This window comes from Carcharhinus amblyrhynchos, chromosome 2 (genome assembly GCF_965287045.1).
Source record: "Carcharhinus amblyrhynchos chromosome 2, sCarAmb.v2.hapA, whole genome shotgun sequence".
Classification (NCBI taxonomy): Eukaryota; Metazoa; Chordata; class Chondrichthyes; order Carcharhiniformes; family Carcharhinidae; genus Carcharhinus; species Carcharhinus amblyrhynchos.
Genome location: NC_137325.1, coordinates 50,564,548 through 50,592,214, shown reverse-complemented (window position 1 = coordinate 50,592,214; position 27,667 = coordinate 50,564,548). Strand labels below are relative to the sequence as shown.

Below are 27,667 nucleotides of genomic sequence, written 5' to 3'. Positions count from 1 at the left end.
TGTTGCGCAAGGGGTATGGGTTTAAATTCCATCAAGATAGCTGATAAATAAATGAAAATATTCTAATGACCACAAAACTATCATTGATTGTCATAAAGACTCATTGGTTCCCTAATGTCCTTTAGGGAAGGAAATCTGCCAACCTTACGTAGTCTAGTCTATGTGTGACTCCCGGCCCACAACAATGTGGTTGACCAACCATAGCCTAGCAAGCTGCTCTTTTCAAGGGCAGTTGGGATGGGCAACAAATGCTGGCGCTACCATCGATGCCCACATCCTGTAAAAATATAAAATGAAAGAACAGAATTATAAACTAGATACAACACAGAAGGAGACCAAAACAGAAAATGCTGCAATATCTCACCAGGTCTGACAGCATCTGTGGAGAGAGAAGAGAGCCAAAATTTTGAATCTGGATGACCTTTTGTCAGTCCAGCTCTGATGAAGGGTATTCCAGATTTGAAACATTGGTTCTATTCCCTCTCCACTGATGCTATCAGACCTGCTGAAATTTTCCAACATTTTGTGTTGTTGTTTCAGATTCCAGCCTCCATAGTAATTTGCTTTTATATTACAGAAGGAGACCATTTGATTCATTGAGTCTGTGTGAGAGCAGTTCACCGTAACCCGTCCCAACCCTTTCCCTGTAACCCTGTAATTGTTTTCTCATCAGTGTTTATCTAATTCTCTTTTGAAAACCACAATTAAATCTGCCTCCACCTAATTCTCAAGTACTGCATTCCAGATCTTAACCAATTGCTGCTTAACTGTCTTTCTTGTGTTCTTTAGTTCTTGCCTTTTGTCTTACGTCAGTATTCTGTGGTTCACAACCTTTCAGTCAATGGGAATAGTTTCTCTCTCTGCTCTATTTAGACTCCTCATGCTTTCAAACAGCTTAATCAACTGTCCTCCGAATCTTCTCTAAGAAGCACAAACCCTTGAAACCATTTGTGTAAATCTTTCCCCAGATCCCATAGAATCCCGACAGTGCAGAAGGAGGCCGTTTGGCCCAATGAATCTGTATCAACAATTCCAAAGAGCATTTTGCCCAATCTACACATCTTTGGACACTAAGATGTAATTTAGCATGGCTAACCCATCTTTGGACTGTAGGAGGAAACCTGTGCACCTGGAGGAAACCCATGCAGCAATGGGGAGAATGTGCAAATTCCACGCAGACAGTTAGCCAAGGCTGAAATCAAATCTGGACTCCTGATGCTGAGAGGCAGCAGTGCTTGCCACTGTGCCAGCCACCTGTAGCTTTAAATCCTGCACGCCCTTCCTAAAGTACAATACTCAGAATTGGACCAATCCTCCAGTTGAGCAGGAACCAGTGATTTTTAAAGGTTCATCAGCTGGCTCATGTGCGCTGAATTTCTGAAAAAATGTTCAATGGCGAGCTTGCTATTGGTGTAAGACCAACAGTTTACCCATGTCTGTGACACTAAATTATCAGTAAGTGAGACTTCAAGTTGACTGGGATCAGAGGCATTGCACAGGAAGTGTGTCAGGAAGGGTATGGAGAAAGCAGAAGAGAAAAGAAATGACTGGATGGCAGAAAAGAGAGCCTGCTTGAAGGGAAAATCTTCAGTGAACCTCAGGCTTATGCCATTCATATGTATTCACTGCTGAAGGGGCTGTCACCCGTGAATCAGCCTACACAGCCACAACTGACAATATCCATCGAGAAGTGGTACACAACCCAGGTGCAGTCCATCATCTCCCAAGACGGACAGATTCCATAATGTAACATCACAACTTCTTTGTTATGGACTGGATTTTTTGACTTTGAAGTAGGAATTGGCTGTTGACAAATTTCCCAACATTGCGATCACGGCTCCATCTCGGTGGTGCTGGCGTATGCCGTTATCATATGGTGGATGCGAAAATGGGCTAGAGTTAGGCCTGCTATGCCAGCATGGAGGCACAAATGGTGCTGTAAACAAAGGCAGGTAACCTGTCTCAGGATCAATTAAAATGCCATCCTCTGCTGCAACCTTTGTGCCATAGGAAATCCAAATCTCCTGAAAGTTATGATTATTGCTGGAATTTTGAGAGAGTTTGATGTCCCAGTGAAACGTGGCTCAAAAGGAAGGAACCCTCAGTAAACCCCCAATCCATTGCATCTTTCTTGACTTGTTGCTCTTCTGTTTGAGAATCCCCAACTCTGGGGGTCTGCCAGATCAACCTCCCTCTGTACTTGTTGCAAATGGCTACATCCTGCTATGTGATCATGCAGCATATTTCAGCACAGTGCTACATGTGCAAAGCAAAGCAGCCCAGCTCAGGAGCTGCTCCCTAATCTCAGCTTTCAACTCTGATGCCCCTCACACACTCATATCCCTCCAACAGCAACAGAAGAGAGCAACAGTTGAGCAATTTGCTGTCTACTTCTAGCCTTGCTTCCTCCCAAAGCATGTTTACCCCTAAGGAGCTCTGCTCCCTTAGAATGTTGCCACATTGTATCAGTGCATGCCACATCCTGCAATGAAACAACTATTAACGGTAATTAAGCCTAGCCTGCTCGACCGTGTGCCATTGGTTCTCCAGTCCTATTCGTTGGCCTTGGCTCCTGATGGACGGCCTTCTGATGCCATATGACCCTGCCTTATGGTGTGCAATGCCTCAATTGCATGCAGGTATGATGGAGCTGCACCCATGTCTCGTGGCAGACTTCTTACTTGGGTTAGAACTTCAAGCCTGTTAAATAACCCAGTGTTCTTTTGGTGGCAAATTTTTGAGCAGCCCCAAGTTGGCATGGAATATTGACTGATGACCACAACCCCCCACACAGTGGTTAGCACTGCTGCCTCAGTGCCAAGGACCCGGATTTGATTTCTGGCTTGAGTGACTATCTGTGTGGAATCTGCACGTTCTCCCCATGTCTGCGTGAGTTTCCTCCAGGGGGTGCTCCAATTTGCTCCCACTGTCTGAAAGACGCGCTGGTTAGGTGCATTGGCCTTGCTAAAATCTCCCTCAGTGTATCCAAACAGGTGCCGGAGTATGGCAGCTAGAGGATTTTCATAGTAACTTCATAGTGTTAATGGAAGGCTACTTGTGATACTAATAAATAAATTTGTCTAACCAAAGGTTGATTGACAATGCATTAAAAAGATACTTGCACTATCATGAATCAGCCCTAAGTTTCTGTGGAAAATTTAATGGACAATGAATGTGCAAATCCAGCAAGTTCTTAGAAATAACGTGAAATCTAAGAGTCAGATATTGTTTGTACCATGCAAATAAATTCCAGAGCTTTGCAATTTGTGGCGTACCTCTTAATGCCTTGAATTTGCTGCCAGATTTGTGCATTTAAAAGTAATATTGGTGTACGTTGTTCATACACCATTATTTTTCCACCAAGATCCAGTCCATTCATTATAATGCAAAATGAGAGGAATTCAGATAGGATTTTAAACTGTTTTTTGTAACAAACTTTAATGCAGATATCCATGGTGGAAGCAATCCCGGGGCTGATCAATGCAATTCGAATGGTTCATAGCGTCTCCCGTTACTACAATACTTCAGAGAAGATTACATCCTTGTTTGTGAAGGTATGATATCAAAATTGTATTTTTTTCCATTGGCTTAATTGTTAAAATTAAATTGTTAAAGGAGAATGCAGAAGAAAAGTGAACAAAAGTGAACACGTTGATGCTATATAGTTTTTTTTTACTAATGCATGATTTATATTTTAAAATGAAAATAAGAAAAAGACCATCTAGTTAAATGAGACTGATTACTTTCCTACTGAATGGATATTGGTACATTGGTCTATTATTTCTAGGTAACCAATCAGATGATAACAGCATGTAAAATGTACATAACAAATAATGGGACAGCTACAATTTGGGATCAACCGCAGGAAGTTGTGGTCAAAAAGCTGAAGTCTGCCATTCAGTTAAATCAGGTAAAAAGCACTTTAACCATTTATAGTAAAATATATCTTAAATAGAGGTGAGTTAGCATTTGGACTTATTTCATAAATTTGCATCTCTGACATGGAATTTTGCCCAGCAGGAGTGCATATTGGGAATTCAGTTGTTTGGACTCATGGACCCAGCAGATTTTCTATCCATCCGTTTCAATGGCCTAAACCTTCTGATATAGGGAACGATGAGTGACTCAAATTAAGTCATTGGTGTGCCTTGGAACATTAACAAAGTTGCAAAAGGTGTACATACACAGTGTTTTACCAGGGAAGCTTTAACTGCTGATGCTGGTTTTACCTTTCCAGGACTGTGTTATGTTTTCCTATGACAGTGGGATCAGAATTACATAGATGTGGGCTGTTTGCCCTACACAACTCTAGTTTTATTTGTGGTTTTGCTAAGAGCTTTTCCTAGCAGATGTAAAGCCTACTGACAAGCATAGCTTGAAGTCAGCTGGAGTGTGGCACACCGACTCCATTACAACCTCAACAATGTTTACCCTCCCTTGTTCCTCACGCTGGTCACCACCTGAAAATGCTCAGCCCCTTTCTTAACAATGTTCACCCTGTCTCTACAATGCTCAACCTCACCCAACCTGGATTGACCTGTTCTCAAAAATGTTCATCCTGCTTCCTGACAATGTTCACCACCTCCTGACAATGTTCACCACCTCCTGACAGTGCTCACTGTCCGCCCAGCATTGTGGCCCCTTTGCCAAACAGTGCATTCCCCCTCGCTCCCCCCATCAATGCTTACCTCTTTCTGACTCCCCTTCCAAAATTCCTGGCTTCTTTTTGGCTAATGTTGGAAAAGTCTGCATTAGCATGGGCTGAGCAGGATGGGAGTGGAGTGAATGACGGAACGACTGAACAATATTGAGGTAAGGAAATGGTGAACGATGTTGGTGGTGAAGGGGGAGAGCATTGTTGGGGTGAGGGATGAACAATGTCAAAAGAGGGAAGATAACGAATGATGTTAGGGTGGTGAGGAATGAACAGTGTTGGGAGTGAGGGAGGAAGTGTACAATGTCAGGGGATGGGAATGAGCACTATTGGGGATGAGGAATGGGCACTGAATAATGTTTCAGGGGTGAGGTGAGAAGTGAATAATGTCAGGCAAGAGCTGGTGAGCTGCCCGAGGCCTCGTCGATCCTCCCTACCTATAACATTGCAGACTGAGTGGGGGTGGATGGTTCTGGCCACCAGGGATTTTACGGACTTTGGCCTTGGGGCAGGAAGTGCAGGGCAAGAAGCAGTTTACTGACTTTGCATGTGTGGTCAGGGTTAGTGAGTTCATCTTCACATGGCATATTCTTACAAATGAACCACTTACCTCTTACGCTGTTCCATTCACCAAATCAACGCCCTGTCTCATTCGCTAACAGCAATCTTTATCAATCATGACTCATACTTCATATTCACAGTTTTACAACCTACTCGCACACACTTAGCAATGCTGCAAGTTTCATATCCATAACTCTTAATTTGTATGCATTACAAGCCATTTCACTATGATAGACACATTACCCAAACACATTGCGCCACACTTAATGACGCACTTCCCTCTCGCTTGCAGACCAGGGTAACATATATCCATAGACAAGGGTGGCTGCATGTCCTCACTCCCATGAAGGAGTCTGTGCTGGCCATAACCAATGCTGAGTCTATACAAGCTGTATGTTGCTGCCTAATGTTCCTTCTCGCATTTCACTTCCTCCTCATCATCCCACAGTTTCTCCTGATGCATATAACCTGATGTATGTTTGCATCTATAGTTTTTCCAACCCCTTCTCTCGTACAATGTTCTTCTTGCATAACCAGGAGCCACCCAATTTCTGAATACTGAGTGGAAACTCAGACATGGGCCATGAAATCTCAGCTTATTGACATGCAGATTCAGACTGCTGCCATCATGTCCTCAGATACCAGTGCTTGAAAAAGGCTTGCAACGTGCCACAATGATTTAGTAATCTGCTCTCTGATATATTACCAGCGTTTGCTCCAAGGGAATGAAACAATAGGGTGCTCGAAAAACACCCAAAATCCTGCTGTCCTCTGACGTTGACAACACTCAACCATCCTCCACTACTACTAGGATAGTGCCCTTTCAAATTCAGCTATGTTCTGCCACGTTAAGGCCATGAGAGTATCACTGCATAGGAGCATAAGACCAGACAAAAGCTTGACAGACTGGAGGGGCTGATTGTGGACAAGTCCCCAGGACCGGATGGAAAGCATCTGAGGGTTCTGAAAGAAATGGCGGGGGTGATAGTGGATGCGTTGGTGGTTATTTTCCAGACGTCGCTGGATTCCGGGGAAGTGCCGGATGATTGGAAAACGGCTAATGTTACGCCGTTGTTTAAGAAGGGTGCCAGGCAAAAGGCGGGGAATTATAGGCCGGTTAGTTTAACGTCTGTGGTAGGTAAAATGTTAGAATCTGTCATTAAGGAGGAAATTGTGAGGCATCTTGAAGGGAATTGCTTGATAGAGCAGACGCAGCACGGTTTCATTAAAGGGAAGTCGTGTCTGACAAATTTACTGGAGTTCTATGAGGATGTGTCTAGGGCGGTGGATAGAGGAGAGCCGGTGGATGTGGTCTTTCTAGATTTTCAGAAGGCGTTTGACAAAGTACCTCACAAGAGGTTATTGCAGAAGGTCGAGGGACATGGAGTTGGGGGTAGGGTGTTAGCGTGGATAGAGGATTGGTTGTCAAATAGGAGGCAGAGAGTGGGGGTCAACGGGTGCTATTCGGATTGGCGGATGGTGACGAGTGGAGTGCCCCAGGGGTCGGTGCTGGGGCCTCAGCTTTTTACCATTTATATAGATGATCTGGAGGAGGGAACCGAGTGTAGGGTGTCGAAATTTGCTGATGACACCAAGATTGGGGGAATGGCAAATTGTGCGGAGGGTGTGGAGAGTCTGCAGAAGGATCTAGATAGGCTGGGCGAATGGGCCAGGAAATGGCAAATGGAATTTAATGTTGGCAAGTGTGAGGTGGTCCACTTTGGTAGGAATAATGATAGGAAGGATTATTACTTAAAGGGCGAAAAACTGCAGCAGGCGACGGTGCAGAGGGACCTCGGGGTCCTTGTGCATGAGTCGCAAAAACCCAGCTTGCAGGTGCAACAGGTGGTCAGGAAGGCGAATGGGATGCTGGCCTTCATAGCGAGGGGGATTGAATATAAAAGTAGGGAGGTCTTGCTGCAGCTGTATAGGGCATTGGTGAGGCCGCAGCTGGAGTACTGTGTGCAGTTTTGGGCGCCGCACCTGCGCAAAGATATTTTGGCCTTGGGAGTGCAGAGGAGGTTTACTAGGCTGATACCGGAGTTGAGGGGGTTGAGCTATGAGGAGAGGCTGAATAAACTAGGCTTGTACTCGTTAGAGTTTAGAAGAATGAGGGGAGATCTCATTGAGACGTATAAGATGATGAATGGGATGGATAGGATAGAGGTGGAGAGACTCTTCCCGCTCAAAAAAGACAGTAGGACTAGGGGGCACAGCCTCAAGATAAAGGGGGGGCGGTTTAGAACGGAGTTGAGGAGGAACTTCTTCACTCAAAGGGTGGTGAATCTCTGGAATTCTCTGCCCGTTGAAGTGGTGGAGGCTGCCTCGCTAAATATTTTTAAGATGTGGGTTGATGGGTTTTTGATAAGAGAGGGGATTAAGGATTATGGGGAGAGGGCGGGAAAGTGGAACTGAGCCACGACAGATCAGCCATGATCTTATTGAATGGCGGGGCAGGCTCGAAGGGCTAGATGGCCTACTCCTGCTCCTATTTCTTATGTTCTTATGTTCTTATTGCAAGACAAGTAAGAAACAGAATCACAAGATTGTTTAGTTGAGTACTTTATATAATATTTAGATGTGTTGTTGGATAAAAGTTGTTTGCAGTGCTTGTTTTGAGGTGTTTTCTATTTCAACATTGTGGTCAAGATAATGCTGTGATAGTCACAGGGATAGTAAGACAGGTGACTAATGAAGCATGGAGATTTGGGTAGTGTTCAGTGGAACCGTGGTCAGATGAAGCAGTTGCAGACAGTCTGATTGCAAAGGGGAAATATTGGTTCCCTCTTCTGTCTTCTTCACTTCCTCTTTGTCATCTCCCTCCTTTTTCTCCTGGTGCTCAGCTGTTTGCTGTACCCTGGTGATGAGGGCTGTGCCCTCAAGATGGCAATGCTGTTCAAGGTGCAGAAGATTACGATGAATTGGGACACACACTTTGTCCAGTACTACAGAGCTCCTGCAGAGTGCCCAGGCAGCTGGATCATTTTTAGAACAGCCCAGTAGTCTACTCCATGTTGGTTTATGTGACAGCATAGCTCTTGTGATACCTACGCTGGTCACACATGGTTGGATTGCATACTGGAATCATGTGCCACTAATCACTTGTCGCCCAATAGCCACCTTCTGATTTGACATGGTTCAACTATTGAGGGGACAGCAGACCAATGCAGAATAAATGTATTGGGAGTATGGCCAAGATAGCAGGCAATCATCCAATCACCAACTGCACTTCCATGGAGAAGAATCATTTGTAGTTGTGGTATATCTTAGCATTTAGATGTGAATTCAGCAAAGTTTTATGTGAGCAATCAGTGATACCTTATAGCATGGAAAAGCCCGTTATCCTGAAAAAGCCGCGTGCGTGTTCTGCCTACTTGATCAGAGAGAACGTTATATGTTATTCCCTTCCTCAAGCACAAAGGGCATTAGTAATCCCCCCTTTGTGGCAAACTAGTAGATGTTACTAATGTCATCTACTCTAGGACCCCAGTGCAAAGAAATACAATGACACAATCACACCCACAGTGAGAGGCAGTGCCCTTGCCCTGCTTTGAGACTCCAAGTCTGCTTGCAAGAAGTGGCAGGTTTCTGTGAGAGCTTCCTTCATAAAACAGAGATCATGCACACTCCCTTTCTGACTGAAGTTGAGGTGAGAGAATCTCTTCCAGAAGATTGTGGTTTGCTAAGGCTTCCTGTTGAGAGCCCTTATTTCCTTCAGCCCCTTCTCCATCTGTAAGTACCTTGTGCTCTCCTGTGTTGCTTCTACTTGATCTCCCTCTCAAGTTCAGGCCAAGGTGGTTACTAGTGCCCGGCCTACTGCTGGGAGCAAACAATCTGCCCAGAACTCTTGAGCTCAAAACAGAAGCCATTTCCAGATGCAATACCGTATCCGGTAGATTTCTTGAATCCTGAGCTACTCTGGAATGCTACAGACTCAGACAGCCGGTAGAAATTAATGAGCAAATAAGCTGGGAGTGGCTGATGATCCTTTTTGTGCTGGTGTGGAATACTCCCTGCTGGTTTAGCTCTATGATATTAAGAGGGGCTTTAGCTAGATTGGCAAGATCAAAAAACATAAAGTTGGCTTTAAATCAACATCAGATACTGACAGAGGCCGCAATCTGCCTACTTTGCATTTTTATGCACGTGCTTTTTAATGGCTGTGCAACAGACCTTCCCAAAATCACATCCTACACGAACTGCACTGGAAATTCATGTGCAAGCGGGGCAGCATGGTGGCTCAGTGGTTAGCACTGCTGCCTCACAGTGCCAGGAACCCAGGTTCAATTCCCGGCTTGGTTCACTGTCTGCGTGGGTTTCCTCCGGGTGCTGTTGTTTCCTCACACAGTCCAAAGATGTGCAGGTTAGGTGGATTGGAAATGTTAAATTGCCCCTTAGTGCCGGGGTGGGGGGGCTAAATGCATGGGGTTATGGGGATAAGGCCTGGTTGGGATTGTGGTAGGTGCAGAAGGCCTCCCTCTGCATTGTAGGATTCTATGATTCTATCATGAACACTGTAAATGTCACTTTGGAACAAAAGCAGAACACATTATAACAAAGCTGCAGGCGATATGGAGGCAAATTTTGTGCCCTAAAACAAGAAACCTGTTTCACATTCCTGATTTACTCTGAGCTCTTCTTGCAGGATTAATGCTATAGGTGTTTGCATTATTCCTATGTTATTACATGAGAAATTATAATCAAAAAGTAGAATAATTCCATTCTAGATGCCTCTTCACAAGCCAGATATCGTCATTTAAGTATTTTTATTCTAAATGTTTCAAATATTAACGGTAATATGTGTTTTTAAATCCAACCCTGTTTACAAGTATATTTTACTTTTTTCAGGAATATCAACATTGTTTTCATAAAACAAAGCAGAAACTTGAACAAGACCCTGCAGAGAGACAGTTTGATTTCAGCGAGATGTACATCTTTGGCAAATTTGATACATTTCAAAGACGCCTGAATAAAATTATTGCAATGTTTAGCACCATAACTGCATACTCTGCTCTCCAGGAATCCAAGATTGAAGGATTGGAAGTGTTGGTGGCTAAATTTCAGGTACTGTCTTGGAGTGAGGTGTAGATAAAGAAAGTCTTTCAGGAAATAATTTTGTTATGACATTGAAATTATTATTTCCATACTCCAAATGTAATAAAGGGTGTACAGTGTCTCTGATTCCTTAAGCGAGTTACCAGTTTTAATCCTATTGTGTGGGAAGAGGTAGGGTACGGGATCTGGGAGGTTGTTTGTCAGGTAGCTGTAAATTGTCAGACACTTCCCACAGTTGGAAGGTAGTATCTGTTTGCTTTTGTGTTCCAGTTACAAGATAACATTACTATGGATTTTTGAATCAGTCAGCTGTTCAATCTCTCAGTCAAGGAATAATATATTCCATGGTTCTTATGGAAGAGGAACAAAGAAGCCCTTCAAAAGAAACAGAGACAAATATTTTGTCGCCTACAGACTTTCCTTTCAAATCACCCTTCGTATCATCATATTCAACAGCTTGCATTGTTCTTCTGGGATCAGCATGGTTCGATTATGACTTTGCTGGCTTGCACACTTAAAAAGGGGTTTTAGAACTATCAGATTCCATCAGTGCAGAAAGAGGCCATCCAGCCCAGAAAACTGCATTGATTCTCCGAATGAGCATCCCCTCCAGGACCTCCACTCCACTTATTTGCTTAATCCCACACATTTGCCATGGCCAATCCATCTAACTTGCACATCTTTGGACTGTGGGAGGAAACCAGAGCACCCAGAGAAAACCCATGCAGACACAGGGAGACTGCAAAATCCACACAATCACCCAACGCCATAATCAAATCTGGTATCCTGGCACTGTGAGGCATTTTGACTACAGACTTCCAAAGAGCTGGGAGTTTGCAGGCTAATTGCTTTGTTATTTGTCTCTGAACACATGATGTTAACCATTCTGATTCCTACGCAACTAAATCTCAGAGTTCCACCATTCCACGTTGTCTCTTTGTGACTCTCACTACTTTTAATTGGCTCTCATTTGCCACAGAGAGTGGGCGTGTCCAAGTTTCTAGGTCAGTTGGTTAGCAGAATATTTCTGAATTTTGTTTCAGAGTTAATACATTAACTCTTATATTCCCACAGGCAGCAGTGCCGACCGCTGCCACCGTGCTGTTTCCTGATGAATGACATGTCAAAGTTTTCTTGCAAGAAACTAACTGCACCAAATGGATCCAAAGATGTATAGATGTTTGGAGACATGTTTGGGTTGGCTTTGTATTCCCAAAAGACAGAGATGCTCTATGAAATAATTGAGGTTCATCTTAAACTCAGAAGATTTTGCTTAGCAGAGCTCACATGGAAAAATAGATAAGACACAGAAATGTTATCATTGGAGGGCTGAATGAGTCTGTTACCACACATGCCTTTAATAATGTTCAGTGTTTGACATTGTTTCAGAGTATTGTGATTACTTTGAAGAAAAAACAATACGACTTTCTGGATCAGAGGAAAACTGATTTTAACCAAGATTATGAGGAGTTTTGTAAGCAAACTGATGATGTACATGTAAGTCTCTATAATTTATATTGTTAATACCAACTATGCTATGTAGGAAGCAATTAACTTGTTTCTATAGTTGTGGTTTCCAAATTATAATCGTATCAGAGTATCCCAGTCTTTTGAGTCACAACCCATTTTCAGCTCCCAAGTGTACTGACGGAACCCCTAAGAAACAGTCTTATTATCTTGGAGGATTAAATGACAAAAAATTGATTGTTTTTGCACAATTGGTGCAAGTAAAAAGTTCTCTTAATCAACAAATACCTTATCTTTTGGTCAGTTTTTTTTTAATGAAAGGAGTGATGCTGCTTCTTTTGCTCACAAATTTGTTCAATATTAAACACATGTCCCTTTCCTTCTTATCATACACTTACCCCTCTCATATTCACGCACACCTCTCTTTCAAACACACTGACACACTCACATCTCTCTCTCAAACTGAAATGCACCTGTCCCTCTCTCATACACCTTTAATCTCTCTCTCTCATACACACTCAAACAACTAGGGGCAATAATAAGCAATTGAGCCCCTCTAGCCTGCTCTGCAGATGATGGCTAATCTAATCTCAGCCTCGACTCCACTTTCCTTCCTGCTAATTAAAATTCCCTTACTAATTAAAATTCTGTCACCTCTTCCTTAAATTTACTCCAAGTTCCCGCATTCACCACGCTCTGGGGTAGTGAATTCTAGTGACTCACGACCCTCTCATAGCACTGTTTAAATTGGATAGAGGTTCTCAAAAGTTTGCTACCAAGACTTTCTACTTGTCTTATTTGTTAAACTTATTGTGTATTTGGCTTTTGTCTTCAAACTCAGTTCACTTACTTTAACAATCATAGTGTTACGGCTTGAGTTGCTCCAACTGTTTCTTCAGCAATATGCTCAGTAAATTGCGCTCATCCAATGATATTCATATATCAGATAATTAAAATGGCAGTCGATGGTGAGAATTATTCAGGATACGTTGTAAATCAAATGCTCCAATACTTTTTCTTTCTTTTGAATATAGTCCAACCATTACTTATTTATTGCAAGGCAAAATATTTGACGTCAAACTTGTTTTACCTTGAAATGAACCTAATTATGCCTGCCATCCAAGTTCTTACTGAGATTTGTTGTTTCTTGGACCAATGACAGTCTCTGTCATTGGTCCAAATTTAAGAGTGCAGTCAGATTAGGGGACAATTACTTGTGAATTTTGTCAGTGAAGTGGTATGACTGCTGTAACAACTATTTTTCTAATCTGTATTTTGTTGGGGATGTGTTGGATGTATTTTCAATATGGAACTCAGGAGGCAAAAAAAACAAAGAATGCTGATAATTAAATTTGTTGAAATGATATGCTATACTTTCATTACTTTTCACTACTGAGTAACAATGTGGTTTTGACTGTTCTCAATTTTTTCACATTTGGGATTAAAATTTGAACTTCAGTATTCTTGTCATTACACAGTCCCAGCTGAGGATATTTATTGAAAACAGCATTGAAAAAATACAGAATACAGAGCGAGCTCTGACATTACTGAAGAAGTTTGAAAGGTAAAGTGATGTGTTACTGTACCTCTTCATGGGGATTTATGCCATTTCAAAAATAAAAAGACCACAATACTTGCCTTATTGTTGATACGGATGCCATGCATGGTCAAAAAGCTGGCTTCGAGTTGCGTTCAACTTATGAACTGATAACATCTGTTGTGATCAATGATCCAACTTGACCAGTTTATAAGAATGAATATTAGGCTTCTGCAGACTAATAACAAATCCCAGAAGTGGGGGGAAGTTGTTGTAGAATGAGTGGTGCTTTATTCAGTCATGGAATGTGAGAGTTGTAGCAAGGTCTGCATTTATTGCCCATCCTTAATTGCTCTTGAGAAGGACATGGTGAGCTGCATTCTTACCATTGCATTCTATGTAGTATCATTGCACCCACAATATTGTTAGGGAGAGATTTTAGAATACACAGAATAGAAAATAGAAGCATAAGTAGCCATTCAGCCCTTCGAGCCTGCTCCCCTATTCGTTTTGATCATGGCTGATCATCATCAAATTGAATACCCTGATCCCCCAAGTATCCCTTGATCCCTTTGGCCCCAAGAGCTATATCTACCTCTTTCTTGAAATCACACAACATTTTGGCCTTAACTACTTTCTGTGGAAGTGAATTTCACAGATTCACCATTCTGGGGGAAGAAATTTCTCCTCATCTTAGTCCTAAATGATTTACTCCTTATCCTGAAACTATGGCCCCTGGTTCTGCACTCGCCCTTCATCTGGAATATTCTTTCTATATTTACCCTTTTATAAATTTCTATGAGATCCCTCTCACTCTTCTAAACTACAGTGAACATAATCCTAACTGACTTAGTCTCAGAGATAGATAGGTTCTTGATTAATAAGGGGATCAGGGTTATGAAAAGGCAAGAGAATGGGGATGAGAAAAATATCAGCCATGTTTGAATGGCGGAGCAAACTCAGTGGGCCAAGTGGCCTAATTCTGGTCTTATGTCTTATGGTCTTCTAGTCTCTCCTCATATGATAATCCTGCCATCTCAGGAATTGGCCTGGTAAACCTTCACCCCTCTATACCAGGAACATTGATCCTCTGTTAGGGACACCAAAATTGCGCACAATACTCTTGGTGCGGCCTCACCAATGTCCTATACAATTGCAGTAATACATACCCATTCCTATGCTCAAATCCTCTTGCTATGAAGGCCAACATACTATTTGCCATTTTTCCCGTCTGCTGTACCTTTGTGCTTACTTTCAGCAACCATTACATCAGGACACAAGGTCTGACAGTGATAAAATGGCAACCATGTTCCAAGTAAGACTGCTGTATCAGTTGAAGGGAAATTTGTAGGTGATGGTGTTTCCTTACATCTGCTGCCCTTGTTGTTCTAAGTGATAGAGGGCATGGCTTTGGAAGCTGCTGTCTGAGGAGTCTTTGTGAGTACATCTTGTAGTCTGTGTGTCAGTGATGGAGGGAATGAATTTTTACTCTAATGGATGTGTGCCATCAAACAAGCTGTTTTGTTCTGGATGGCATTGTTCTTTCTTGAATGTTGTTGGACCTGCACTCATCCAGGCACGTGTGGAGTATTCTATCGCATTTGTGACTGGTACATTGTAGGTGCTGAACAGGGGAGTCAGGAGGTGAGTTGCTCACTGCAGGGTTCCCAACCCCTGATCTGTTCTTGTAACCATTATAGTTACATGGTTAGTCCAGTTTATGTTTACTGTAATGTGGCTCCAGGTGTTAGTGGGAGATTCAATAATGGTAATACTGTAGAACATTAAGGGAAGAGGGCAGGTCTTATCTCCAGGTAATTATCCACTGATTCTGCTTGATTATGTGAATATCTTTGCAGGACTAAAGTATTTTGCTTAAAAAAAAGAGACACGTTGCTGAAGCTTTTCACCTTGCATTCATCAGGCCAGCTGCAAGAATGCCAAATTTTAAAGTGAACAACATTTTATACCACTGAGAAAAGGAGTGCACGTTGATTGGCAAATTGGCTCTGATTGGTAGAGATGTTGCCACGGTGAAAGCAGCATGGAGCTATTATCCCCCATGATTTTTGTTATTCAAAAAGAGTGCTATCTCTGATCATATTCCTATTGTAGAATCATAGAATCCTTATACTGCAGAAGGAAGTTATTCAGTCTATCAAGTCTGCACCAACTGTAATCCCACCCAGGGCCTATTCCTGTAACCCTTCATATTTACCTTGTTAATTCCCCAGACACTAGGGTTAATTTAGCATGACTGATTAACCTAACCCGTACATTTTTGGGAGGAAACTGGAACACCCGGTGGAAACCCATGCGGACACTGAGAGAATGTGCAAACTCCACATAGACAGTAACCCGATGCTGGAATTGAATTCAGATCCCTGATGCTGTGAAGCAACAGTGCTAACCACTGTGCCACCGTGCCGCCCTGACACTACTTTATGAATATGTATAGCTCCTAGCAAGCTTGTTAGCTATGTTGTGAGCCTGACTGATAATCTCAAATAAATTGTTCATTTAATTCTTTTCACACTCAGGATTGTTCAGCAAATTCCACCCAATCGCAAAATTGCATCTATTGTTAGATAGATATTATGTTTTAGGTTTTTTAAGCACAGGTTGATTTTCCCCTACTGTATAAATTGTTTTTTTCCCCCTTTGAAATCTAAACATCTGGAGAAGCTAGAGCAGACTGCTCAGGGGGCTATTGGGCACGTGCCGATCTCCCAGTGCATCGACATCCCACCCCTGGACATTCCCGCCTACCCCCCGATTATCAGCCTCATCACTAGCCCCCAGTCCTCGATGCTGAGTTCCCCTTTCACTTCCCTCCTTTCTCCCTTGTGAGGCTTTGTCCTCTTGTCACTGCCTGATGCCTGATGGGCTCTGCCAGTGTGTCAGGCTGGCAGTGCTTGGGTGCCAGACTAGAATTACCATGGTCACAGGCTGGTAGTGCCAGGCTGGCACTGCCCAAGGAGCACTTTCCCCTGTCCCAAATGTCTGGGAGGGGCCTCAATGGTTTCTGGTCCCCAGTGGCAAGGCCATCATGTCTGGTGTCCGTTGCTGGTGGAAACCCTCACTGCCGAGGTCGGAAACCAAAGTGAGCTTGGACTATTGTGTCCAGAGCTGAATAAACACATTGAAATCAGCGAGTGCTTATTAGAACAAAGAACAAAGGAAAGTACAGCACAGGATCAGGCCCTTCGCCCTCCAAGCCTGTGCCGATCATGATACCCATGATGCCCTTACTTGGATTATCACCCGAATTCTACCCCCCTGCCTGACACAGAATTGGAGCGGGCGAGGGGCGGACAATGGAAATGTCCATTGGCCTCAGTTGGAAATTTCTGATCTCGCTCGAGCGAGACTGTAAAATCCTGCCCCATATCCCTCTATTTGTTTCCTATTCACATACCCATCTAAATGCCTCTTAAATGTTGCTAATGTATCTGCTTCCACTGCCTCCTCTGGCAGCACGTTTCAGGCACCCATCATTCTCTGCTTGAAAAACCACCCCGGCACATCTCCTTTAAACTTCTCCCCTTTCATCTTAAACCTGTGCCGCCTTGTAATTGACACTTCCGTCCTGGGAAAATGCCTCTAACTATTCATCCAGTCTAATTCCCTCATAATTTGTAGACTTCTATCAGGTCTTCCTCAGCCTTTACAGTGACAACAATCCCAGTCTATTCAACCTCCCCTCTTAGCCAACACCCTTGAGACCAGGCAACATCTTTGTGAACCTTCTTTGCACTCTCTCCAAAGCTTCCATGTCCTCTGGTAGTGTGGCGACCAGAACTGCATGCAGAAGTCCAAATATGGCTTAACCCAAGGTTTTACATAGCAGCAACATGATTTGCCAACTCTTGTATTCAATGCCCCGGCTGACAAGCATGTCATATGCCTTCGTAATCATCTTGGTCACCTGTGTTGCCACTTTTTGGGAATGGTGGACCTGCAAGTCCAGATCCCTCTGTATGTTAATGTGCCTAAAGGTTCTGCCATTTACAGTATAAGTCACACCTAAATTTGATCCTCCAAAATGCATCACTTCGCATTTGTCCGGATTAAACTCCATCTGCCATTTCTGTGCCCAAGTCTCCAATCTATCTATATCCTGTTGTATCGTCTGACAATTCACGGAGCTATCAATGTTATCCTACGTGAGGTTGATTACATCAATACATCATTACATCGTCTGACAATTCACGGAGCTATCAATGTTATCCTACGTGAGGTTGATTACATCAATAAAAGTGGCCCAGGAAGGGCCTTGTGCTATTCCATGCCCCCACTGCATTCTCAATGGTCATGCATGAATTATGGACAAAATAAAAAGCCATGTAAAATGGCCAGTCCTGATGTGCATTTAAAAACAAACTGATTCAAAAATCTGTTTTGCGGAAGCTGTTGCTCTTACAACCTCGAGTATCAATAATCAGTCATTACAGGAACAATAAAAGAAGCTTTACCTCATTTCACACCTCTTAATCTTGTCTAAGTACACTAATAGACACTAAAACAGCTCAAATAATTATTTATTATAATCTCATAAAAATGTCAATATTTCGAAGCAAACATTCCAGGCTAAACCTGTATAAGCAGAATTCTGCTGAACCAAGCCTTTCATGAGTCTTGGAGCTCAACCAAACATTCATAATAAAGCCATCAGGAGAAACCTCTGCTGATACTGTTGGCATAGATGATATGGAGTGAGCATGACATGCATGGACAAGACAAGGGAGCATGGAAGATACAGCAATAGGGGGCGCATGGAAATGGGATGCAGACTATGTAGGGTGCATGGGTAAAACCTTTTAAACATACTTTCAAAAGCTTCCTGAATCCAAACTGTTGCTCCCAAATCCTCGGTGAATCACATGATCTTGAGAAGCTGGCCCAGTGCAAGGCACAGTTTCCTACTCACTTCTTTTACACATACTGGTGAAAATTGCTGGTGCCTGGTTCTAAGTAGACTTACTGTAATCAAATCCTATCCATCATTTTTAAAAGCTTCAAGAGTTGACTCATCACCACCAAAATCTGACCTTTGGTATTTGAAGGCCTGTTGGTTGCTCAAACCTGTCAATCTCTGCTGTCCTCATGCCTTGTTCATGCTGGTGAGTTTCAATAAGCTCGGGAAACCCATGCATTAGGGTTAAAGAGAAGATCCAGAGTCAAAATTTCTACTCAGTTATCATTTAACATGAGTTTCCCATGTGCTAATGGATGTGCGTGCATTTAATGTGAAATTTGGTCAGCTTCTGCCAGTTTCCAACGCCCTGCCAGTTTTATTCTACTGTCCACGTTATTCAGCCATTCTGGCGATTAAAATTCGGTCCATTTGATCTGTTGTGTGACTATAACAATATTTAACCTTGTTTAGGTAATAGCTTTTTGAATCGCTTACACAGAAGTATATAAGAATGTTATACCGAATGAAAAAAGGAACTTTGTTCTGGTGGTTAATATTTTTAAAAATTCTATCTATCCAGGCTTGGAATATCAGACCTTGATATAGATGAAAAATATCAGAAAATTCTCCAGAGCTATGGGCGAGACATTGAGGTGATATCGAGGCTTTACACCAAACAAAAGAATGATCCGCCTATTGCACGAGACATGCCACCAATAGCAGGGAAGATTTTGTGGGCACGTCAACTCTTTAATAAGATTCAGGAACCAATGGAACTTTTCCAGCAGCAACCAAACATTTTGCAGACAGCGGATGCCAAGCGTATTGTTCGCAACTATAACAAAGTAGCAAAGGTTTTGCTGGAGTTCGAGGTGTTATATCACCGAGGCTGGCTGAGACAGGTGAGTAATGTTAACAACAACAAAAAAAACCATCAGATCTATGTGATTTTTCAACCACTAAATATTGAGAACTATGTAGAAAACATGGGGTTTGGAGACTGTCACTTGCACACTAAGTCCAGGCTTCCGTAACATCTAGTGAGTTTTGACAGTTGCAACAACAGTGTTTTACTTTTATATGAAGTACTGGGCTGATGTTATGATCTGTGTCTACAGTAATTTAGATTGTTTAGTTTATTTTGGTTAAACTTTTATTGCAAATGCCATAGATCTGATTGTATGCTGTCATGTTGAGCTTTCTGGATAATCAGTTTGTGTTCAAAGCTTTAAGTGCAATTGAATTGAAAATATTATAAATTCTGCTGCTAATGGGCTGACTAAGTAGAAGGCTGCACAATAATTATAAATGTAGAAAAAGGAGTTGAGACCGGCATAGATCAGCCATGGTCATGTTGAATGGCAGGGAAAGCTTAAAGGGCCTGCTGGCCTACTCCTGTTTCTATTTCTCATGTTCTTCTGTGTTTATTTGTAGCACAACTGTTTTGCATAGTCCGTCTTCCTCATTCTTTTTGTGTTGCCAACTTGTATCTTAGGTCATTCATTTTCCTGCTTTTTATTCAGTTCCTGTTACCCACCCTTATACTTCTCCCATTTTAACTACTTTAGAGCATTACCTAGTTTTGTTGGGTGCTAGAGATACCACAAATAACCACTTTTCAAGAATACGTTTGAATGTGAGTGTAGAAAGGCTTTTTTGAATGTGAATTATCTCAAAGCCAAGTTGGATCCTTCCCTATCACACAAATACAAACTTCTGATAGGGATTCTTACGTAGTAATCAAGAGCCAGAATCCAGTGTTGCTGGAAACAATTCCAGTGACTCCACTGACACCTCTGTCTAGATCAACCAGTTGAGTCAATATGGAATACAGCCGGAACCTTGCTACGTTTTGTGGTTAATCACACTGAACAGTTAAAGAACCTTACAAAAATATCCAGTAGCAGTTCCAGCATGAGGTAAATTGCTGTTCCGAACACTGTATAAATTAAAGGTATTGTTGCAGTGATAGCCTTAACCTATACTTGAATCAAAACTCCATTCATTACAGTCCAAATATAAAATGCTTTTTCTAGTCTTTAAAAAACTTTGCCGAAGTGATATAATGAGCTTTGTGTAGAAATTTCGCCAAAAGTGAAAAAAAATTTTTGTTTGATTATACAGGTGTTTATTTTCACTTTTCCTTTAGATTGAAATAGCAAAGGCTGGATTGCAGGCATCATTGTTGGTGAAGTCCCCAGAGACAGGAGAACTGTTTGTGAACTTTGATCCTCAAATCCTAACTTTGATACGTGAAACAGAGTGCATGGCTAAGATGGGACTTGAAATTCCACCATTTGCCAAAGTATTCCAGCAGAAACAAGATATCTTTAAAAAGAATTATAGCAGACTCCAGGTAATGTGTTAAAGTGTAGTAGGAAAATTAAAATAAATTGCTCTATTAGAAAATTTTCCTCTTGGGTACCTGAAAGTCATAGTGACTTATATCTAAGGAAACACTTTCCTTGTTTTTACTGTTCTAGTAAATGTCAATTGACCAGCCCTACATACGGTTGGGCATGTGCTTCAAAGAAATGAAAGGAAATGCAAGCACAGAAGAAGCACTTTTGCTTTTTTCCTTGAACGTTCTTGTTCTGGTGATGGTATTGGGGTGGATTATGAGGGCAGGGATGTTGTGTAAAATTTGAAATTTGTACATATGCACTTTAGGCCACCTCCAGGATTCCTGCGCACCATGCAGTCTGGGGGAAGCTATTGCCTTGGCTTTCTTCAACTGCTCAATAGTTGAATAAATTGCAGCATGATGCAGGAGCCCAGTAATGTTCCTAGCTTACTATCATACAGACACTTTGCCATTGCCTACTAAAATGGCAAGCTTATTTATACAGTTTGGGAAAATCACAAGAAATTCCAGAACAGTGCAATGAGAATACCTGTTCCCCTGATGCAAGGATAAAAAATTTCCAAAATTGGACACTTTTGTATCTCTCACCTTAAATCTGTGCCCTCTAGTTTTAAACTCCCTTACTTTTGGGAAACGATCTTGACTATCTAGCTGATCTGTGTGTCCCTCATTATTTTATAGACCTCTATAAGGTCACCCCTCAGCCTCCTACGCTTCAGAGAAAAAAGTCCCAGTCTATTCAGCCTCTTCTTATAACTCAATTCATCAAGTCCCGGTAGCATCCGAGTAAATCTTTTCTGCATTCTTTCTAGTTTAATAATATCCTTTCTATAATAGGGTGACCAGAATTGCACATAGAATTCCAAGTGTGGCCTTACCAATGTCTTGTACAGCTTCAACAAGATGTCCCAACTCCTGTATTCAATGTTCTGACCGATGAAACCAAGCACGCCGAATGCCTTCTTCACCACTCTATCCACCTGTGACCCCACTTTCAAGGAGCTATGAACATGTACCCCTAGGTCTCTTTGTTCTGTAACTCTCCCCAACATCCTACCATCAACTGATTAAGTCCAGCCCTGGTTCAATCTATCAAAATGAACCACCTCGCACTTGTCTAAATTAAACCCCATCTGCCATTCATCAGCCCACTGGCCCAATTGATCAAGATCCCACTGCAATTGGAGATAACCTTCCTCACTGTCCACCATGCTATCAATCTTGGTGTCATCTGCAAACTTACTAACCGTCCCCCCTGTATTGTCATCCAAATCATTAATATAAATGACAAATAACAATGGGCCCAACACTGATCCCTGAGGCACACCACTGGTCACATGCCTCCAGTTTGAAAAACAACTCTCTACTTCAACCTCTGGCTTCTGTCAAGAAACGAATTTTGTATCCATTTAGATACCTCGCCCTGGATCCCCACATCTCCATATAATTCCTGCCATGCTCCAGATGTGTGACTTAGGTTGATTGGCCATGGGAGTGGAGCATAAAATACAGCTCCATGAGATTTTGAAGCCTTTTTTTGAAAGATTTTACGATGAAACTAAGAGTTTAACATGAAAAATTCGATTTGATTTTTATCAGCTTAATGCTTCTAACCTATCTAATTTGTGAATGAAACATAGATTTCTTTGTATGCCAGTCATTCCATGCTTACAATATAAATTGTGTTCCAATTACTTATCATTGAGCCTCTACAAAGCATTTTGTTTTATCTTTTGATTTTTGTGGTTTGTTTACATCACCTTGATTAACTGTATTATTGTAAGCTGTCTCTGCTTTGAAAACTAAATAATTCTTTCCTTTCTACATATATTTAGATGACTTTATCAGAAAACAAAAGAATAAGATCAAAAATTCAAAATTCTTTTGCCCAGTTGATGGGTCCTCATTTAGTGAAAGTCGATAATGCAATTCAGCCAGGCTTGACTTCTCTCAATTGGACCTCACTGAACATTGACAAATACCTGAATAGGATTTCTGAAACTTTAGGTGAGTATATTTTGTATTTGTAGCATAACATAAGAACTAGGAGCAGGCGTCAGCCAACTGGCCCCTTGAGCCTGCTCTGCCATTCAGTAAGATCATGGCTTTTCTTTTTGTGGATTCAGCTCCACTTACTCACCTGCTCAGAATAAGCCTTAATTCCTTTACTGTTCAGAAATCTATCAATCTTTACTTTAAAGACGTTCAATGAGGTAGCCTCAACTGCTTCACTGGGCAGGGAATTCCACAGATATACAACCCTTTGGGTGAAGAAGTTCCTCCTCAACTCAGTCCTAAATCTGCTCCCCCTTATTTTGAGGCTATGCACCCTAGTTCTAGTTTCATCTGCCAGTGGAAACAACCTCCCTGCTTCTATCTTATTTATTCCCCTCATAGTTTTAAATGTTTCTATAACATCCGCCCCTCATTCTTCTAAATTCCAATGTGTATAGTCCCAGTCTACTCAGGCTGTCCTCATAAACCAGCCTTCTCAACTGAATCTCCTCTGCACCCCCTCCAGTGCCAGTGTATTCTTTCTCAAGTAAGGTGACCAAAACTGTATACAGTACTCCAGGTATGGCCTCACTAGTACCTTATATAGCTGCATCCTAACCTCCCTGTTTTTAAACTCCATTCTCTAACAATGAAGGACAAGGTTCCATTTGTCTTCTTAATTACATGCTGCATCTGCAAATCTTTTGTGATTCATGCACAAGGTCCATCTGCACGGCAGCATGCTGCAATTTTTCACCATTTAAATAATAGTCCATGTTGCTGTTATGCCTACTAAAATGGATGACCTCACATTTACCAACATTGTACTCCATCTGCAAGACCCTTGCCACAACAAGCATATGATCAACAAATAAAAGTGTGGGCAGAATTTTCAAATATGCCTTGTGCAGTGAAATTGTGAATTGGCCCATCGTTTTGTTACACTGTTTAGAGGAAGACTTATCTGGACCAATTCAGTGGTAGAGGGCATCTCTTTACAATGTCTATTCATCTATCAGGCACCTGTAGGGATCTACAGTTACATAATTTCTTCACCATAATTACCCATCACAGCCCTCTGAATGAATCATAATTGTATCTTGTACTTGACACTCAAAAACCTACACATCAATAGTATGAGCATTCATAACAGATATTCCTACTCTGCCTACTGTTTACAAAAATGACATATGTACTACATTGGTCACTAATGTTGTTCTGTGCTTAACCAGACCAGTGCAAAAATCCTACGTGACACCACTCATAGAAGTTCCATCACATGTTAAAAGCTCTAATATTTGGTCCACTTTTCAGTGAGTGCACAAGGGGTCAAATAATTGTTCAATATGTTCCTGCTACTGTTGCTTCCTCCATTTCAAAGGAGACCGCTACGGCCTGTTGCTCCATACAGTTCAGGGAGGGTTACTCTGCATGCTACCAACCGCCCTGTACCAATTGGCCTTTCATAATTTACCACTCCTTCTAACCTTCTTCATCAATATTCAGTTCCTTGATTGTATTACTATCTGTATTTCTGTGTTGGCCCTTGCCTCAATGGAAGGTGGTAGCAGATAGCCTGCTTGGAGTCAGCTGGCAATTTGTTTGGTTCATTTTACTGTGTGTAGATAGAAAATAATACTGTATTCATGGCATGCTTGTTCATTTAGTTATGTATACTGTTCACTTTTATGCTTTTGTGCCCAATCAGTGAATGTAGATGCACATGATGTATCAAGCTTCATTAAAGATGGAGTTCTCCCATTTTGAGACTATGCGTTGTGGCAGGGGTGGGAATATGAAGTGTTACCTGTTGTGGAGGCTGGTGGGAAAATACACCAAATCTTGCAATCCTGATCTCATTAATTATACACCCTGGTGTTTCATGCCATATTCATGGTGGAGCAGGTCTGATGGTGTGTAATCCACCATCATGTCTGGCTGCCATATTTAAAAGGTTTCAACATCACTGACCCACTATTGAAAAAAGAAGGTGGACCTCCTGAAAATGAAGTTGGATATCTGGGAATATTCTAAGGTTGAAAGAAGGATACCCTCCAAGACATCTAATCTGGAAGGTCCACCTGTATTCCCACCACACCACCCCCCAGCCACTCTTGTTCCAGGGTTGTGGATGGCCTCCATCCTGAACTCTGGAGGCAGCCATAGGCACACAGGCATTGTTCAGGTGAGGCCCAATATCTGCATGCCACTTTGTTCCAAACGTGTTTCATGCTGGTATGTTTTCCAGCTGGCAGTGTGGAGAACCCATTAATGGGATGCAAATTAAGTTCCTGCTGGTCCCACAGGTTTTCCGATCTGCCATGGCAGATGCCAGTGGAAGAACATGCTGTAAATTCACACCAGTGTGAAAACTATTTCTGGGCTCTCTGCCATGTTCACCCACGTGCCCACTGTTGAACCCACTGTTGTGGAGCTTGGGAAAATTCTGCTTTTAATCCATGATTAGCATGGCATTTTCCACTAGTTCTATTCCTTTATTATTTATAAACTGATCTTCCAGATTGTGGTTCTCAAACGAATCAACCATATTTCCTCATGAGAAATGAGCTTTTTTAAAGTTTGGAGATACACTAATCGTTGCATTCATGTGTCAATGAATGATTAATTGCTTTGTAATCCTGGAGCAAATAGAGGAAAGGGTAGCTTTTGATGAGCATCTTACAATGTTATGTGTTTAGAATTATTTTCAAACTTTAATTCCTTTTCTTTATTGAACTCACATTTAGGATACAGTTTCATTAAAAATGTCAAGCTGCATTCTCTTGACTCTTTGGCCAATATTCTTAGGAAAGATCTTTGACAGTCCTTCATTGTCCTCAGGTCAGCAGTAGGAGAGCAGATTTAGCTGTTCCCATGCAGTTTACAAGTACTTACCAGCAGTAAAAATTACATGTCAAATACATCAGGGAGATTTTTCTATAATGTCTGGCTACAATGATTTAAGTAGTTTCACAGCACCAGTTTAAAATCCAATAGGTTTATTTGGTAGCAAAAGCCACAAGCTTTCAGAGCGCTGCTCCTTCATCGGGTAAGTGGGAGTTCTGTTCACAAAAGGGCATATAAAGACACAAATTCAATTTACAAAATAATGTTTGGAATGCAAGTCTTTACAGGTAATCAAGTCTTAAAGGTACAGACAATGTGAGTGGAGAGAGGGTTAAGCACAGGTTAAAGAGATGGGTAATGTCTCCAGCCAGGACAGTGAGATTTTGCAAGCCCAGGCAAGTTGTGGGGTTCTCGGATTCATGTCACACTATCTGTAACCCCCACGACTTGCCTGGGCTTGCAAAATCTCACTAGCTGACCTGGCTGGAGACAATACACATCTCTTTAACCTATGCTTAACCCTCTCTCCACTCACATTGGCTATATGATTACCTGTAAAGACTTGCATTCCAAACATTATTTTGCAAATTGAGTTTGTGTCTTTATATGCCCTGTTTGTAAACAGAACTCACACTTACCTGGTGAAGGAGCAGTGCTCCAAAAGCTAGTGGCTTTTGCTACCAAATAAATCTGTTGGACTTTAATCTGGTGTTGTGAGACGTCTTACAATGTTTACCCCGGTCCAATGCCGGCATCTCCACAGTACAGTAATTTAAGCACAGATCCAAGAAAACCTTACGAAGAGATCATAGTGGTTTAACTTTCCATTCTGTGGCATGTTGGACTAGCTACATGCTGGATCGTTCACCATATCAGCAGTGCTTTTTTTAGTTTGAACAGTTATATTTTGCAATTTATGAAGTCTTTTGATAAGGATTGCTTTTGGTTTTAACTGTCCGTGTGATAATCTGCAGATGAACTCGAACTTCTGTTGAATCGTGTGAATGATTTGATAGAATTCCGCATTGATGCAGTACTTCAAGACATGAGCACAACACAGTTATGCAAACTACCAGAGGAGGAATCTATTGCATGTGAAGAATTTGTACAGATGACTAAGGTCTGTAAAAGGTGTTTATGGATTATCCGTGTTTCACTTGAAGGAGCCACATAATAGTTTGGCTAATTTCCTGTGTGTCTGGGCTTTTTTTTCGAACTACAGCTATAACCTAAGTAGGACTGGCTGGAATTTTACCAGCTGGTGCAGATAAGAGGGCTTGTAGAGTATGGTGAAAGGCACTGAGAGGGAAGCCTGATGTCTTCCCACTGTTAAAGTGCATTCCCAGAAGTGGGAATGGCAGCAAATTAATCAAATTAACTGGATTATTAATGGCCATTTCATATCATACAGCCATTTTATTGTCATCGGGGGGAGGCCCTCTGCAGCAGGGGAAACCATCAGGTATATCAAAGTGGCCTGGATGTAGACATCTATTTCTGGCCACCTTATGGCTCACTATCATAGAATCATTGAATCCCTATTGTGTAGAAAGAGGCCATTTGGCCCATCGAGTCTCCACCGACCACAATCCCACCCAGGCCCTATCCCATATCCCTCCATATTTACCCACTAATCCTTCTACCCTATGCATCTCATGACACTAAGGGGCAATTTAAGCATGGCCAATCAACCTAACCCTCACATCTTTGGACTGCGGGAGGAAACCGGAGTACCCGGAGGAAACCCACGCAGACACGAACAGAATGTGCAAACTCCACACAGACAGTGATCCAAGCCGGAAATCGAACCCAGGTCCCTGGAGCTGTGAAGCAGCAACGCTATCCACTGTGCCACCATGCCGCTGTCAATCTCTTCAGTTCTATAAACAAGAAAATTTGGTTTGTTCATGTTTGTTGCCAAAGCATAACTTGTGTATCAACCCACATCTTGTTAGCCAAATATTCTACCTCTCCAATATGTTGAAAGAGAGACTCTGGAATATATTAAGCACCTCCTATATCTTAGTAGCCACCTCCCTCAAAAGGCCACCACTGTTGAGGAAATCCAACACTGCATCAGCTGTGCCAACTCTGTTTTCTATGAACTACGATAGCTTGTGTTTGACAATAAAGACCTCACAAGTTAACATTAGTTAACAGAGAATTGTTGCCACTATACTCCTGTGCTGCAGTGAGCACTGCATATCAGCAACAAATAAGAAACTAGAGAACTCTCCCTGTTAATGCATTCACCACATCCTTCGGATT

The 27,667-nt window shown here is 42.0% G+C and overlaps 1 protein-coding gene across 1 annotated transcript in view; it reads left to right on the top strand.

Moving 5' to 3' along the window:
* The window catches only part of dnah5 (dynein, axonemal, heavy chain 5), a 350,257-nt gene that overhangs the window by 95,140 nt on the left and 227,450 nt on the right, over positions 1–27,667 (top strand). Inside the window, exons 9-17 of the mRNA XM_080205374.1 lie at positions 3,447–3,554; positions 3,788–3,910; positions 10,064–10,279; positions 11,660–11,767; positions 13,216–13,301; positions 18,773–19,094; positions 20,342–20,548; positions 22,393–22,564; positions 26,374–26,519. Of these exons, the coding sequence (XP_080061500.1) occupies positions 3,447–3,554; positions 3,788–3,910; positions 10,064–10,279; positions 11,660–11,767; positions 13,216–13,301; positions 18,773–19,094; positions 20,342–20,548; positions 22,393–22,564; positions 26,374–26,519 (1,488 nt within the window). The remainder of the gene's footprint in view (positions 1–3,446; positions 3,555–3,787; positions 3,911–10,063; positions 10,280–11,659; positions 11,768–13,215; positions 13,302–18,772; positions 19,095–20,341; positions 20,549–22,392; positions 22,565–26,373; positions 26,520–27,667) is intronic.